General features: G+C 40.5%; 1 protein-coding gene and 1 long non-coding RNA gene across 3 annotated transcripts; one reads left to right on the top strand and one right to left on the bottom strand.

Moving 5' to 3' along the window:
• Positions 1-3,611: 3,611 nt before the first annotated feature.
• tal1 (T-cell acute lymphocytic leukemia 1) lies at positions 3,612-9,953 on the bottom strand. The gene is given in 4 exon segments (NM_001140181.1): positions 3,612-5,438; positions 7,143-7,240; positions 7,837-8,482; positions 9,876-9,953. Coding segments are annotated over 3 exon segments (1,062 nt in total). The 5' UTR covers positions 8,346-8,482; positions 9,876-9,953; the 3' UTR covers positions 3,612-4,983.
• On the top strand, positions 9,895-12,233 carry LOC106613560 (uncharacterized). Of its 2 annotated transcripts, none has more exons than XR_001330520.2 (3): positions 9,895-10,060; positions 10,909-11,029; positions 11,400-12,233. It is a non-coding gene; the product is annotated as an uncharacterized lncRNA (long non-coding RNA). The 2 variants fall into 2 exon arrangements; XR_001330521.2 differs by lacking the exon at positions 9,895-10,060 and adding an exon at positions 10,523-10,733.
• Positions 12,234-13,407: the final 1,174 nt, after the last annotated feature.

The raw sequence follows: 13,407 nt of genomic DNA, 5'->3' as shown, positions 1-13,407 counted from the left end.
AAGAGAATAATCATGTTCCCTTGATACAGATGATTTTGCACTATAGTGACCAGGAAACACAAGACTAAACACATTTCAATAGATGCGCAGTGAAAACACATGGAAACCTAGAGAATATACAAGTAATCTCTGAAGGACTTTGGCTTGGTGAGTGTTCAGTCTCATGACCAAACTTCTAATATGTCACTGGATGTCTGGTTTAAAAAGTAATCTATTGAGCTCTGTTTTGCCTACTAAGGAGTTAACATTTGACAGTGTTCCAAGATAAACGTGTGATAGTGTAATAGCCTAAATTCAGGCTTAACTATTCATTCTAACATTATTCAGATCTGTATATAAAGATGATTTCTAAGTATAAAAACTATATTCTAAAGACTTAGGAGATCTTGACAAATGCACAAGCCTGATTGACATGATACAACAAGTGACTTTGCACTAAAAGCCGGCATTCAGATGAATGATGCTTTGGTACTTTCGGTATACAGCAGCTACTGTAGCCGACATGGGTAAAGTTAGTGCGGTGGGCTTCACATACTGTAGGTGAATGTTATTGTAGGCATGAGAGAGAACGGGAGAAAGTGGAAATGAAAGATGGCTGATTAGTAGAGGAGAGAGGGAGAGGTGCTGGAAGGGCAGGGGACACACCACCTCTGGACTCCAGGGACACGTGATGAGCATCTCTTTGTGTGGGTGTGTGTCGGTCCGTCCGTTTGTCTAACCGTCTGTCTCTCTGTCCGCCTGTCTATACAGTGCATCGACAACAGGCTTTGTCCCAACCTCAGCACCAGCCAAATTAGCAGGTCCCTTTTCACTCAACCGCGCCCCCTCATTAACAGCCTCCCGCCTCCTCTCTCTCTCTCTCTCTCTCTCTCTCTCTCTCTCTCTCTCTCTCTCTCTCTCTCTCTCTCTCTCTCTCTCTCTCTCTCTCTCTCTCTCTCTCTCTCTCTCTCTCTCTCTCTCACACATACACACCTCAGGGGAGTAGGCAGGCTGTGATGTGTGGCCAGATAGCAGCCCTGAGAGCCAGTAGCAGCGGTTCTCCCCACTGTCCCGTTACCGGCTGAGAACCAGCCCTCTGCTCTGTTCTCTGGGGCCAGCACAACTCCCCTATGGCCCATCTCATCCAGCCCACCATTAACCACACACAGAGGGAGGGAGGAGGCCTTTAATTGATTTCTCTCCAGCCCTGTCTGTCTAGTTATCTCCAGCCATAAAGATGTTTTATTTTGTTATCTGTCTGTAACACTCGTCTTTGTTGGGAGGGTCCCTTGGAGATCTATCCTGGTTTGTGACACAAATGGAGCCCTAGTCCCTATATAGTGCCCTACTCCGGTCAAAAGTAGAGCACTATGTTCGGAATAGGGTGCCATTTGGGATGCAGATCCGGGTTTTGTCGCCTCACTGCTCTGACTGCTCTCTTCCACCTGTGTTCTTATGGGAAACTGGGAGAAGGATTCTAAGAGTTAATTAAAAAGGGACAAGACCTGTTACACTGCGGTGTGCTTTCGCTGAGTTGAAGAAGTCTTGATTAAATCCGTTATTTTAATGGGTTATTTCAATGAAGGGAACTCCCTTTCATACTCAATATGATGAAATGAGATGAATGTGATATTATATTTTCTCTATGGATGGATGGATAATGAATGTACACCAGAGGGTTTCTTGTGGATGGGGCTGTTCATATGTCGAAAGTCTCATTCTGAGTCTTAACCTGACAAAAAGCAGTACATAATTCATAGACACTTTAGTGTTGAACAGATCTGTAATTAATATTGTTGGATCTGAGTTGGCAAGTGTATAAACGTGTGTATGTGTGGTTACCATGCTTGAAAGTCTTCACTACATTTTTTTTTACATAGCTGCATAACATACTTCACACTTTCGTAGTGAAACAACTTTCATTTTATAAACCTGTAAAATACACTATACGCCTTCAACCTGTGTTTGTTGTGTCCGGAAAGTGTGGTTGAGAGAGGTGCACCTAATGTAGCCGCATTAAACCCCACAATAACATGTCCTTGGGGAGTCCCTAAGGGAACACCCCATCAGCCTCTCTATAGACAGCCCTTCACAGAAACAATACCGGCTAATCACTAAAGCATCCCTCTCACCGAACTCTCCCTTTACCTTCCATGGCGTTTCACAGAGGGACACATTCCAGTCCTTCACTCCACCTTAAGTCGGGCTAATGTTGTGTTCACAATTGCTGTAAATACACGGCTGATGTATTACCTCTCCCTCACTGTGTGTTTGTCATCACTTTCTTTACGGCCGGTTCCCTGGACACAGATTAAACCTAGTCCTGGACAAAAAAATGTATCTCAATGGAAAATCTCCATTGGGAAAGGGAAAGAGGGATACCTAGTCAGTTGTACAACTGAATGCCTTCAACTGAAATGTGGATGAAAGTGCATTTAAGTAGAGGACCAGTATTAATCTGGGTCCTTAGTGTGCAGTATGAGGAGAATGTAGCCCTACTTATTGAAGAAGCTAACAAAGATCATTTTTATGAGTGTACAAAACATTAGGAACACCTTCCTAATATTGAGCTGCACCCCTGCAGTTGAATTAAGCTGATAACTAATATTTGACTAGTCACTTTCAAATATTGTACAAATATTCCTAATATTGAGTTGCACCCCCTTGAGTTGCCCTCAGAACAGTCTTAATTCGTCGGGGCATGGACTACAAGGTGTCGGACGTTCCACAGGCATGCTGGCCCATGGTGACTAATGCTTCCCACAGTTATTGTTGGCTGGATGTCCTTTGGGTGGTGGACCATTCTTGATACACACGGGAAAACTGTTGAGTGTGAAACGTAGATGGGAACTGGTTATGTGCCAGTGTTTCACACGCACCCCTTCATTCGCTATGGGACCAGTAACCTAACCTCACGGTCTCCGCTGATGGCTTTTTAATTGGCTGTGATCCTTATCAGTCATCAGCTCCAACTCTCCACTCATCATAGAGTTGTAATCATGACATACTGTTCCCCAGTGCCCCCTCAAATACCTTCTAGCTCAGACTGGCCCCTCTATCTCTTATCACTACCTCAATCTAATAAGTGGATAATAACGATAGTGTTCAATTCATATGGTGGGAAGACGGAGATTACATTGGACCCATTGCATCTCATCTAAGAGGCATCTCTCCAGATCGATTGTGGGGTCTGTCTGTGGATCGATTATTCAATTATGATGGTCATATTTAGGGACGGGAATTTGAAAAGCTGGGAACTGCCCTGAAAGTGTTAATTCTCATGGCATTTTTTTATGGACAGTTACAGGGGTTGGGGTCCATTTCTAAACCCCCCCCCTAAATTCCCTTAATTAAATGTCATCGTCATTCTATTTCTCTCTATTTGATTCCAATTTGAAATAAATAAAACAAATTGTATTATTGGGCTTGGATTGTATCTGCCTTGTCAATATCAACATGTCTTCGATTACAAACTACTGCATATATAGACAGTCTACCATTAAAAAACTGGAAGCATCTACTGGTGATGGGAGTTGTACACTGTATTACTGTCATTTTCATAGACCCACACCTTTAACTGATGATTAACAAATATTACATAGGAATTTGAATACACGATGAGCGTAACAGGATACTTTTTCCCTCATTTTTATTTTGTGGTATATAAAATTCTGAGATATAACATTGAATATATTTATAGATGTCTCCATAATCACCTTACAGCAAAAGTTTTCTTACTAAATATCACATAAAAAAAGAATATCCCTTTTTTTGTTTAATACATCAGACTTAAAGGTACCATTCCTGGTTACTCAGTAGTCTGCTGAAATAGCAGATGTACATAATGTCAAATACAGTGGTTAAACACTTGATTAATGTTATCAATAAAAGAGAAATTTAAGAAGTGAATGTGAAAAAATGATCAACTCAATGTACCATGGTCACAATGAAACAAGCAGTACAAAAATGGCAAGTTTCATTGTTCAATACAAATGTACAGGTCTGTTTTTATGTACATTTGTACCTCTTACATTGCAAGATACAGAGATAATGTGTTGTTATTTTGTTCTATTATTGGACAGGAATCCTGCCCTTGTGTGTGTGTGTGTGTGTGTGTGTGTGTCTCTCTTTCTGTGTGCTGCGCGTCTGTGTCATGTGCATGTCATTCTAATATGCCATCCATATTATTCCATCCAAAAATGGCAACAATTTGACCTCAATTAAATGTTGTATGGAAAATATTGTAACCATGTGGTTTATGTGAATATCACATTAACAAGTACACTTTTAAACATGTTGTTCTTCTCCCAACATTAACATTGACAGCAACACAGAGATCTCCCACCTTTTTTTTTTTTTTACAATTTTTTTAAAAAACCGATTATCGGTTATTATCAGTTATCTCACTGCAAAACTGTGTGTTCCAACAACTTATGACCTGGTGTTCTAGAAAAATGTTACTGGAATTCAGGTTGAAATACTATTATTTGAGTTACTAAAAGAACAAGAAAATGGACATTAGAGGGCTGTAAGATGAAAACAAATCACTTAGTTTTAGTACAGTCCATAGTACTTAAGAACAAAACTCTCATTGTCGTTTAAAGAGTCACGCAGTGTACCTAAACAAACTTTGATCTCAGGCAAGAAAAGGTACCATTATGAGATTCATGCCGTTTTTTTGGAAATTCCCTTAATTGTTTTTCGATATTATGTTCTGAGTTACATTTTAGGTCTGTCATGACTTCCAATCCATCACCTGCTTACAACAGCAGTTGGGACAAAGCCTTATGTTCCCCCAGAGAACATACCCACCTCTGGAACGGCCAACGACAGACAGGGCCATTGAGGGAAACAGGAATTAGAGAAAGATCAAATTTGTACACAGCACGAAATGTATCGCCGTCGGAACCATCCTATTGATGCCCATTCACTCCAGGTTGGTAGAAAATTGCCAAGCTCCTCCTTCTCACATTCTCTTTTCTTCTCCCCATAAAGAAAACAGAGTCATCTCTGGTTTTGTTTGTCCATGTGGAGTCCAGAGTGATGATGGAGGACTCTGGAGGTGGGCCTTCGAGACCCTATAGACAAATCCTGGTCATCGGTGTAGCTGTCGGGACTACCGTCCTCGTCCAGAAGACTCCCGCAACTGGAGTTGCTGGGCGACAGCATTCCCTGGAGGAGCTCTTCCCGGACCAGGCTCTCCTCTCGGGCCTCGTGTGCCCGCGCCCCCACAATGGGGGCGCCGGCCTCCAACACACCTTCCTGGTCGTCCAGGAGTTTGGCCAGGAAGTTTATGTACTTCATGGCCAGTCGGAGGATCTCGTTCTTGGAGAGCTTCTTGTCGGGCGGGTGAGTGGGGATGAGCTGGCGAAGCTCGGCGAAGGCACCATTCACATTCTGCTGGCGCCAGCGCTCACGACTGTTGGTGAATATCCGCCTCACGATTTTGGGCTGCGAGCCTGAGAGGGAGAGGAGGAGAGGGTGTTACATAGGTATTCTGATCATGTCTGATTTATACACTATGCATACACCAGCAGTATGTAGGAATCAGATGTGTTAGAGTTGACCTGGAACAAAAGCCTGCACTGCGGCCCTCCAGGACCTGACAGTGGCATACCGCAGTTTCGCGTGGCCCCTGCAAAGCCTGAGCAATGACTTGTTATGACCTGTTTATCTGCTCTTTGGGGAAGGGAGGGAGGGACCTACAGGGGGCCCCCCCCCCCCCCCCCATAGCCACCAAATCAAATGTTACAGTGTTTCTCTGTGTAAACCACACAATATAAATCTGATTTCAGTCTTTTTCAGGAAATTATTCAACAATAGTGAGTCTTGAAGGAATGCCTTAGCAACCTACAAGTGGCCAGATAGCTGTCCTACTGATGCAGCTTATCGCTTTAAAATGGCTCGTGTCCAAAACTCCCTACACTCCTCTAACCCAGGATAGGTTGATGCTATATACACCAGTCCATTTCTCCAGAAATAGTGAAAAACCAAAGTGTGATTTATGTATTTACTCTACCGTTCAAAAGGTCACTTACAAATGTCCTTGTTTTTGAAAGAAAAGCACATTTTGTCCATTAAAACAACATCAAATTGATCAGAAATACAGGGTAGACATTGTTAATGTTGTAAATGACTATTGTAGCTGGAAACGGCAGATTTTTTATGGAATATCTACATAGGCCCATTATCAGCAACCATCACTCCTGTGTTCCAATGGCACGTTGTGTTAGCTAATCCAAGGCAACTCCGGGATGCTGGCCTTCTAGTCAGAGTTCCTCTGTCAAGTGTCTTTGTTCTTTGCCCATCTTTTCTTTTTATTGGCCAGTCTGAGATATGGCTTTTTCTTTGCAACTCTGCCTAGAAGTCCAGCATCCCGGAGTCGCCTCTTCACTGTTGATGTTGAGACTGGTGTTTTGCGAGTACTATTTAATGAAGCTGCCAGTTGAGGACTTGTGAGGTGTCTGTTTCTCAAACTAGACACTTTAATGTACATGTCCTCTTTCTCAGTTGTGCACCGGGGCCTCCCACTCCTCTTTCTATTCTGGTTAGAGCCAGTTTGCGCTGTTCTGTGAAGGGAGTACTATACAGCGTTGTACAAGATCTTCAATTTATTGGCAATTTCTGGCATGGAATAGCCTTCATTTCTCAGAACAAGAATAGACTGACGAGTTTCAGAAGAAAGTTCTTTGTTTCTGACCATTTTGAGCCTGTAATCGAACCCACAAATGCTGATGCTCCAGAAACTCAACAAGTCTAAAGAAGGCCAGTTTTATTGCTTCTTTAATAAGCACCACAGTTTTCAGCTGTGCTAACATAATTGTAAAATGTTTTCCTAATGATCAATTAGCCTTTTAAAATGATAAACTTTGATTAGCTAACACAACGTGCCATTGGAACACAGGAGTGATGGTTGCTGATAATGGGCCTCTGTACGCCTATGTAGATATTCCATAACAAATCTGCCATTTCCAGCTACAATAGTCATTTACAACATTAACAACGTCTACACAGTATTTCTGATCAATTTCATGTTATTTTAATGGACAAAAAAAATGTGTTTTTCTTTCAAAAACAAGGACATTTCTAAGTGACCCTAAACTTTTGAATGGTAGTGTGTAATATATATATATATAAAAAAAAAAAATATGATATGATCTTACCATTACCATCGTTGATTTCAATCTCATAAGGCGCTGGTCGACGTTTTATCCGATGGCTGGGATACATGCCATACTGTTCCATCTCGCCACCGTAGCCACTGCAGGAAGATAGTGTGAATTAGTCAAATTACAAATTCCCTCTACAAATATAGGCCTATATCCACTGGCCACAGATGTCAGTTCAACATCTAGGTTTGAATTATATTTGGTTTAGTTGTCAACTAACGTGAAATCAACAAAACATGTCACTGGATTTAGTTTAAAAGTTGGGTGAAAAAGATTACATTTTGCAAATTCAATGAGTTCTCCCACGTTGATTCAACGCGATTTTTGGTTGAAATTATGTGGAAACAATGTTGATTCAACTAGTTTTTGTCCAGTGGGTAATTTAGGCTATATGTCGACTATTTTATTCTGCTGATTTTGTTGAATTAAATGATGACAGTTAGGCCTAATGTAGACCAAATTAAAGACTTGATGTAATACTAATAGGCCTAATAATAATATGATAATGAAAACAAACTCTGAAAATGGAAATAGCATGCACATTTCAGTCCTAAAAGTAGAATAGGCTACATCAATCAAAATATGACAGATAAAACAGCGCATGCACTGACGCATGCCACAAACTTGTCCATGAAAAAAAATCACATTATTATGACCTATACATTTCCAAATGAATAGCTTGCATTACCTGTTCATAGTAGCGAGCGGTTGAGAAAAGTTACTGTACAGCATCGCTCGTGCAGGGAGAGAGAACCCAGGCTGGCTCAACTGCACCATTCGAGTTTCGCTCAACAACGGGTCCCGGGGAGGCAGTGTCAGTGAAATAGGAGGTCTGCACAGCTCGGTGGTCTGTACCCTGTGATTACCGTCTGCCGTCAGCTCCCTAGCTTTTATGTCCACGAGCCCTCCTCTTCTGGCCAATTCGATAACAGGCACTTGCTTTTTTTGCTCGCTGTGGTACGCCGTTTCCTTGGTAACTGCATTAAAGAGGTTAGTCCCGTTGCAGTGCTCCCCCGGGACCCGATTCCTCTCAGCTGAGTTCACCGACGCCGCTTCCTGTGTCTCACCACCAGCTTCGCCCCCCTCCCCACTTACACGACCTGCTATGGAAGTAGTCAGGCTGTCGTGATGTGGAGACTTGCATTCCTTGCCCATAGGACTGAGCTGCCCAACTTCTGGTTTCAGTTTTTCCATCATTTCCGCGGTTATTCGATAGATTAGACCTTGCGTAAATATGTCTTAAATTGTAAAAGTGCATTTGCTTAATGCCATCGACGGATGACTCCGCATCGAAACGATCTCTTTCATCCGCCGATATTAATCCTTGATGTCACCTGCAAAAAATAAATAAATAAATAAAGCTTTTATGCTTTTTATGTATGAATCTAACATTTTCTAACGAATAAAATACAAAAAAAAATGCAGACTGATAAAACGGTATGCCTGCAGTCAATCCCGCCGGCGGCAAGTCCTCAGCCAACTCAGCAGGCAGACCTGTGTGTTCTGCACGGTGCTCTCTCTGCACCTTTGAGGGTGGGTGCATATACTGTCAATGTTTATAACTACGAACGCACTGTTGCGCTACTGCTTCCCTTGTCAATACGGATTTTAATCAAATGAACTGTTTGGATTGCACTCTTGTCGTCCGTCACATGGGAAAAATCATATCCCTTCATGCCTAATACTTGTATTGCTTCTGTCCAACGAACGTCGTGCAGTTAAACGGATGCGTTATCTCTGCGTGGAAATCAACACAATTGATTGCCTTTCACTGTATCATTATATAACGTACTCCTATTAATATAAGTGTTATGATACCCTCTGTCACTCGAGGGCCTGTTTTTCCAATTGATTTCATAATTCTTAGTTCATTGATTTGTCTTTTTCATTTTTTTTCTTCTTCATTTTAATTATTTCTGTTCTTAGCCTACTTTGTTGCGTGTTCATGATTTGCGTTTCAAAATAATTCGTTCCTTGCTCCTCAGTAAAATTATTACGTCATGTGAAAAAGGAACTGGTGTCGTTTTTTTCACCACCACTGTGGGAACAGTTTTTTGGGGCTATAGCTTGTAGGGCAAGTAAAATGAAATAGAGTGTGTTTTGCGTCGTTTATTTATGAGCCTACTGTGGCTTTGAAAGCTTGAACCTTAATTTAGCCACAGTCCACAGAACGTTATGCGTCGCCAACCTTTTCATTCTATAAAATGTGTATGTACGCTAGGCCATCACACATTTTTACAAAAACATTGTGGTGGGCTACATCATTTTCTGTTTCACAATAGCCTAGGGAGATATAATAGCCTAATGCATAGCTAACTTATATTTAAAATATATTTGTTTTTCGTTGTTGCAAAATAAAATGATCACCCATAAATTAATCTTAGCCTATCGGCTAGCATTCCCTGAGTGTGTAGGCTAGTCTGTTTGATTTAAATGAAAGCGTCGATAGACTAAGGACATTTTCTTAAAACGAAAAAATATGAATATATCGAATCTTTGTACATGTTTCGTGTTCAATCCCATTTTATTGGTAGATAAAACGAATGCTAATTCGATAGGCTAACTGATGTATTTCACTTCACCCGAGAAAACAAATGTCCACCCGAAATAGGAACGACCAACGATAAACAATGGTCCAACTATCTATTCGCATTACCAATAACATATCCACAAATCGACAACAACATATGTGACTTGATAAGGCCTATTTGGGTGTGTTGTCCTTACCATAGCCGGAGTGTTGTTGATAGAGTAGCCTACGTGTGGAGCCATTTTGTCGAGGGTAATCCATGTCTGATGTTTTAGATTCACTGAAGTGCTGCGTGGAAGCTGGAAGTGAGGTTTATATAATTCCACATCACGTCCAGTGCGCCACTTAGTATGGGGAGCGAGCGGAACACAGGCGCAATGTGGTGAGGAGAGATAAGGGCACACGCAGTTGCGGCCACTCCATATTCGATAAGCCCCTAAAACCATTATTTATTAAATTATTCATTATTATTTGGCTTTTTATCTTGGGCAAGCGCGAGGAAAAACTATTGCCTTATATTGTGAATTGATATGCACTGACATAGGCCTATAGCGGGAGATTGTAAGGGATAAAAATCCATGTTTATTACAGCAGGTGCCTTGTAAAATGCTCCAGGTCTTAGTTCAAGAGCATTGGAGCGTATTTAAATCATATCAGTTGGGATGTTGACTTGAGAAAAATACCATTAGGCGTGTGTATTTGTTTTGACTAATATTTTAACCTTTTATGAAGGATAATTAATAAACCGCGAATTCTCAAGTGTTTGATGAATGCATTTGAATTAATGAATGCGACATGTAAAATGAATACCATTGGGCTACTGAATGTATTTCCGACAGTTTTATATTGCGCAACAATGATAATTAAGTAGTCTAATACTTTGTAATTTGGGTCAAACTCATAAGTTAATGCGTTTGACAACACTCGGATCACAATTATCTCCCCGTTTTTTGGGCCATTCAGATAGGCGTATTCAATATTCACACGAGATAGGTTTGCCTGAAAAACCAAACAACAGTGGACTCCAATATCAATTGAAGCAGCACAGTCTCCGGGTATAGTCTACATCACTTCTATGATTATCATCATTAGCCTGATTAGCTGCATGGCTATACAATGAAAGTCCTCTCGCCTAAATTAAATAAACATAGACCCACTTCAGAGGAAAATAGGTACATCGGATAAATTATCAGAATCCTTTAATCCTCTCTTGCCTTGTTATTTTTGCAGTGGATTTGATCGATCGCGTCGGGATGCCTTGAGAGACTTGGCAGAATTTGGTGTAAAGCTCAAAGGACCACCTTGCAGACAGAGATAAGACGGCCTGCAGGTTCATCCGTCAAAGCAGGAGGTGAGACACCCAATATTCCCAGAGATGCAACGTTTGGTGCTATTTTAGGTCTACATGTGGCCTTTAGGCCTACCAGTTTCGATCGCTTCCTTCAAAGTAGTTGATGGAGGGTAAATGATGGGGTTCTCAAAGACATGCCACAATTAAATCAATAATCATTTATCACTAGACTTAGTGAACAAAACACACATCTAAATGGCTAAATGTGTGGGAGACCGTTTGGAAGATATTTTTTTTCTAGCAGATAGGCTAATTAGCCAATGTCAGATATTCATAAGCTTACTGCCATTTAGGCCTGATGGTGGGAAAGGTGGAAAAAAAGAGACTGCTGAAATGATTTCCTTTTGTCATTAATTATTTGTCAACGCAGCTCCCTCTGTCACGACCATAGATAGATATGGTCATTGCTCACGACCAACATCCTCTCAGTGAAGACCAGCGACGACCATCGAGATCCAGATGAGGTCTTGTCATAAACCCTCGAAGTTCCAGAATGGAGGGAAAATGGCAGCCATATTGGTCAGGGAGAAATCCAACCCAGTCTAATTGGAATGAACGGCAGAAGAGGCATCAAAAATGGTATAATATAGTTATTGTCAACCTAAAATATTGTCATATAATCATAAATACAGTTTACAGGATTTATATATGTTATTGTTATAATTAGCTTCTAAATATATGTAAACAGACCATACATTTAATATTTTTTCTTGGAAAACTGAGACTGCTATTATATGATAAAATATCAGTAGCCTACTTGTTGCATTTACAACTTGTCAAAGTCCTATCATCTACTGATTTCAGCCAGTGAATACATGTGGATTGACTGCATTGTTTGAATGGAATGTTGTCAGTTCATTTGAACAATCAATGGAATCATTCCTCTAAAACTGGGTGGCTAGCTAGCTAACAAACTTACACTGCAGATCAATTCTTCAAATTCATTTTCACACCAGATATTTTACACAATATCTTATCACAGCACTGGCAAACCATGGTTTACCAACTCTCTGACCAAGATGGATGACCTTTATTCCATCAATAGAAGGCTCATGGCAATTCTTGTAATCTGATTCCTAATTCTATTGGGGCCACCTCCAGGCTAGGTTTTGAAACTTTTTCATATTTCTATCTGTCATATACTAAAGACATGCATGTAAAATGCATTTTTTGTGAATAAAAAATAAATAAATGTTATCTAGAATAAAACATTTACAACATATCAACAATTCCCTCTGGGCAAGTCTGGAGAATATATATATATATATATATATATATATATATATATTTATATATATATATATATATATATATATATATAAGGATAACCACATAAAATGACTTGAATGTAGATGCTTCTTAAGCAGAGAGAAATTAGTTGGCGTGTGGGAAGAGTCTGACTTTCGGGAAATGGCAGTTAAAGACAAGTACACTTAATTTAGACTGCCAAACGCCTATTTAGACCCAATCCCCATCCTTTCAAAGTAAGTTACTAAATCGTCCAGTTTATTACTCTATGAAATGGGCTATTCAATTATATGGAATTGAATGTAGTGAGCTACATGTTCAGCTGCAAACTGGACAACTGCAGCAGGCAATCTTTATAAACATTGTACTTCCTCATTTTATGAGGTGGTGTTGACTGGGAGGGCCTGTGACACGGTGATACAATAGAGAGCCAAGTGGTGAAGTGCATTTTGTTACAGAAAATAAGCTTTGTGATAATGCATTTCACAGCCAAAATGACATCCAGTACTGGGTATTTTTTAATACAACATTTTACAAGACTCACATTACCGTTGTTGATGTAGCCATTTGTGTCATCAGGGCAGTAACTCGGGTAAAGCTAATTCCACAGCCACAAAGTCATAAACCCCTCCTATTTCAACAATTTATCTTCTTAAAATGTGATTTTAAACCAAACCGCAACCCTAACCTTAACCACACCACTAAAATTGACTTTTGTTTTCATCCATTTATATGTATAGACAATTTTTACTTTGTGTCTCTGGTAACTAGTGGAAACCCTAATTCTATGCTTTACAGATGTAGACAGACTGTAGCTCCAGATTGGATTAGATTCACTGTATTATGCCGAGTTCACATGCTAGTCGGAACTAGGAAACTCGGAAATATCCGACTTGCTGATTCGTTGAACTTGGCAAATTTCCGAGTTCCGACTAGCACGTGAATGCTGCATTAGTCAGACTCAGACATGAGTTAGCCACCACCATTGCTGCATCCATTGTTTAGTTTTGCCCTAGACAATACAGAATACACTTGTATGAGCTATGAACTAACTTGCAAATTCAACTTGTAGGCTAACGTTAGCATTATCCAATGATAATTAAGCAGTAAGGCCCAGGGGGGTGTGGTAT

The sequence above is a fragment of the Salmo salar genome, chromosome ssa10 (genome assembly GCF_905237065.1).
Source record: "Salmo salar chromosome ssa10, Ssal_v3.1, whole genome shotgun sequence".
Taxonomy (NCBI): Eukaryota; Metazoa; Chordata; class Actinopteri; order Salmoniformes; family Salmonidae; genus Salmo; species Salmo salar.
Note: the sequence above shows the minus strand (reverse complement) of the source record. Positions and strands in the feature narration are given on the sequence as shown.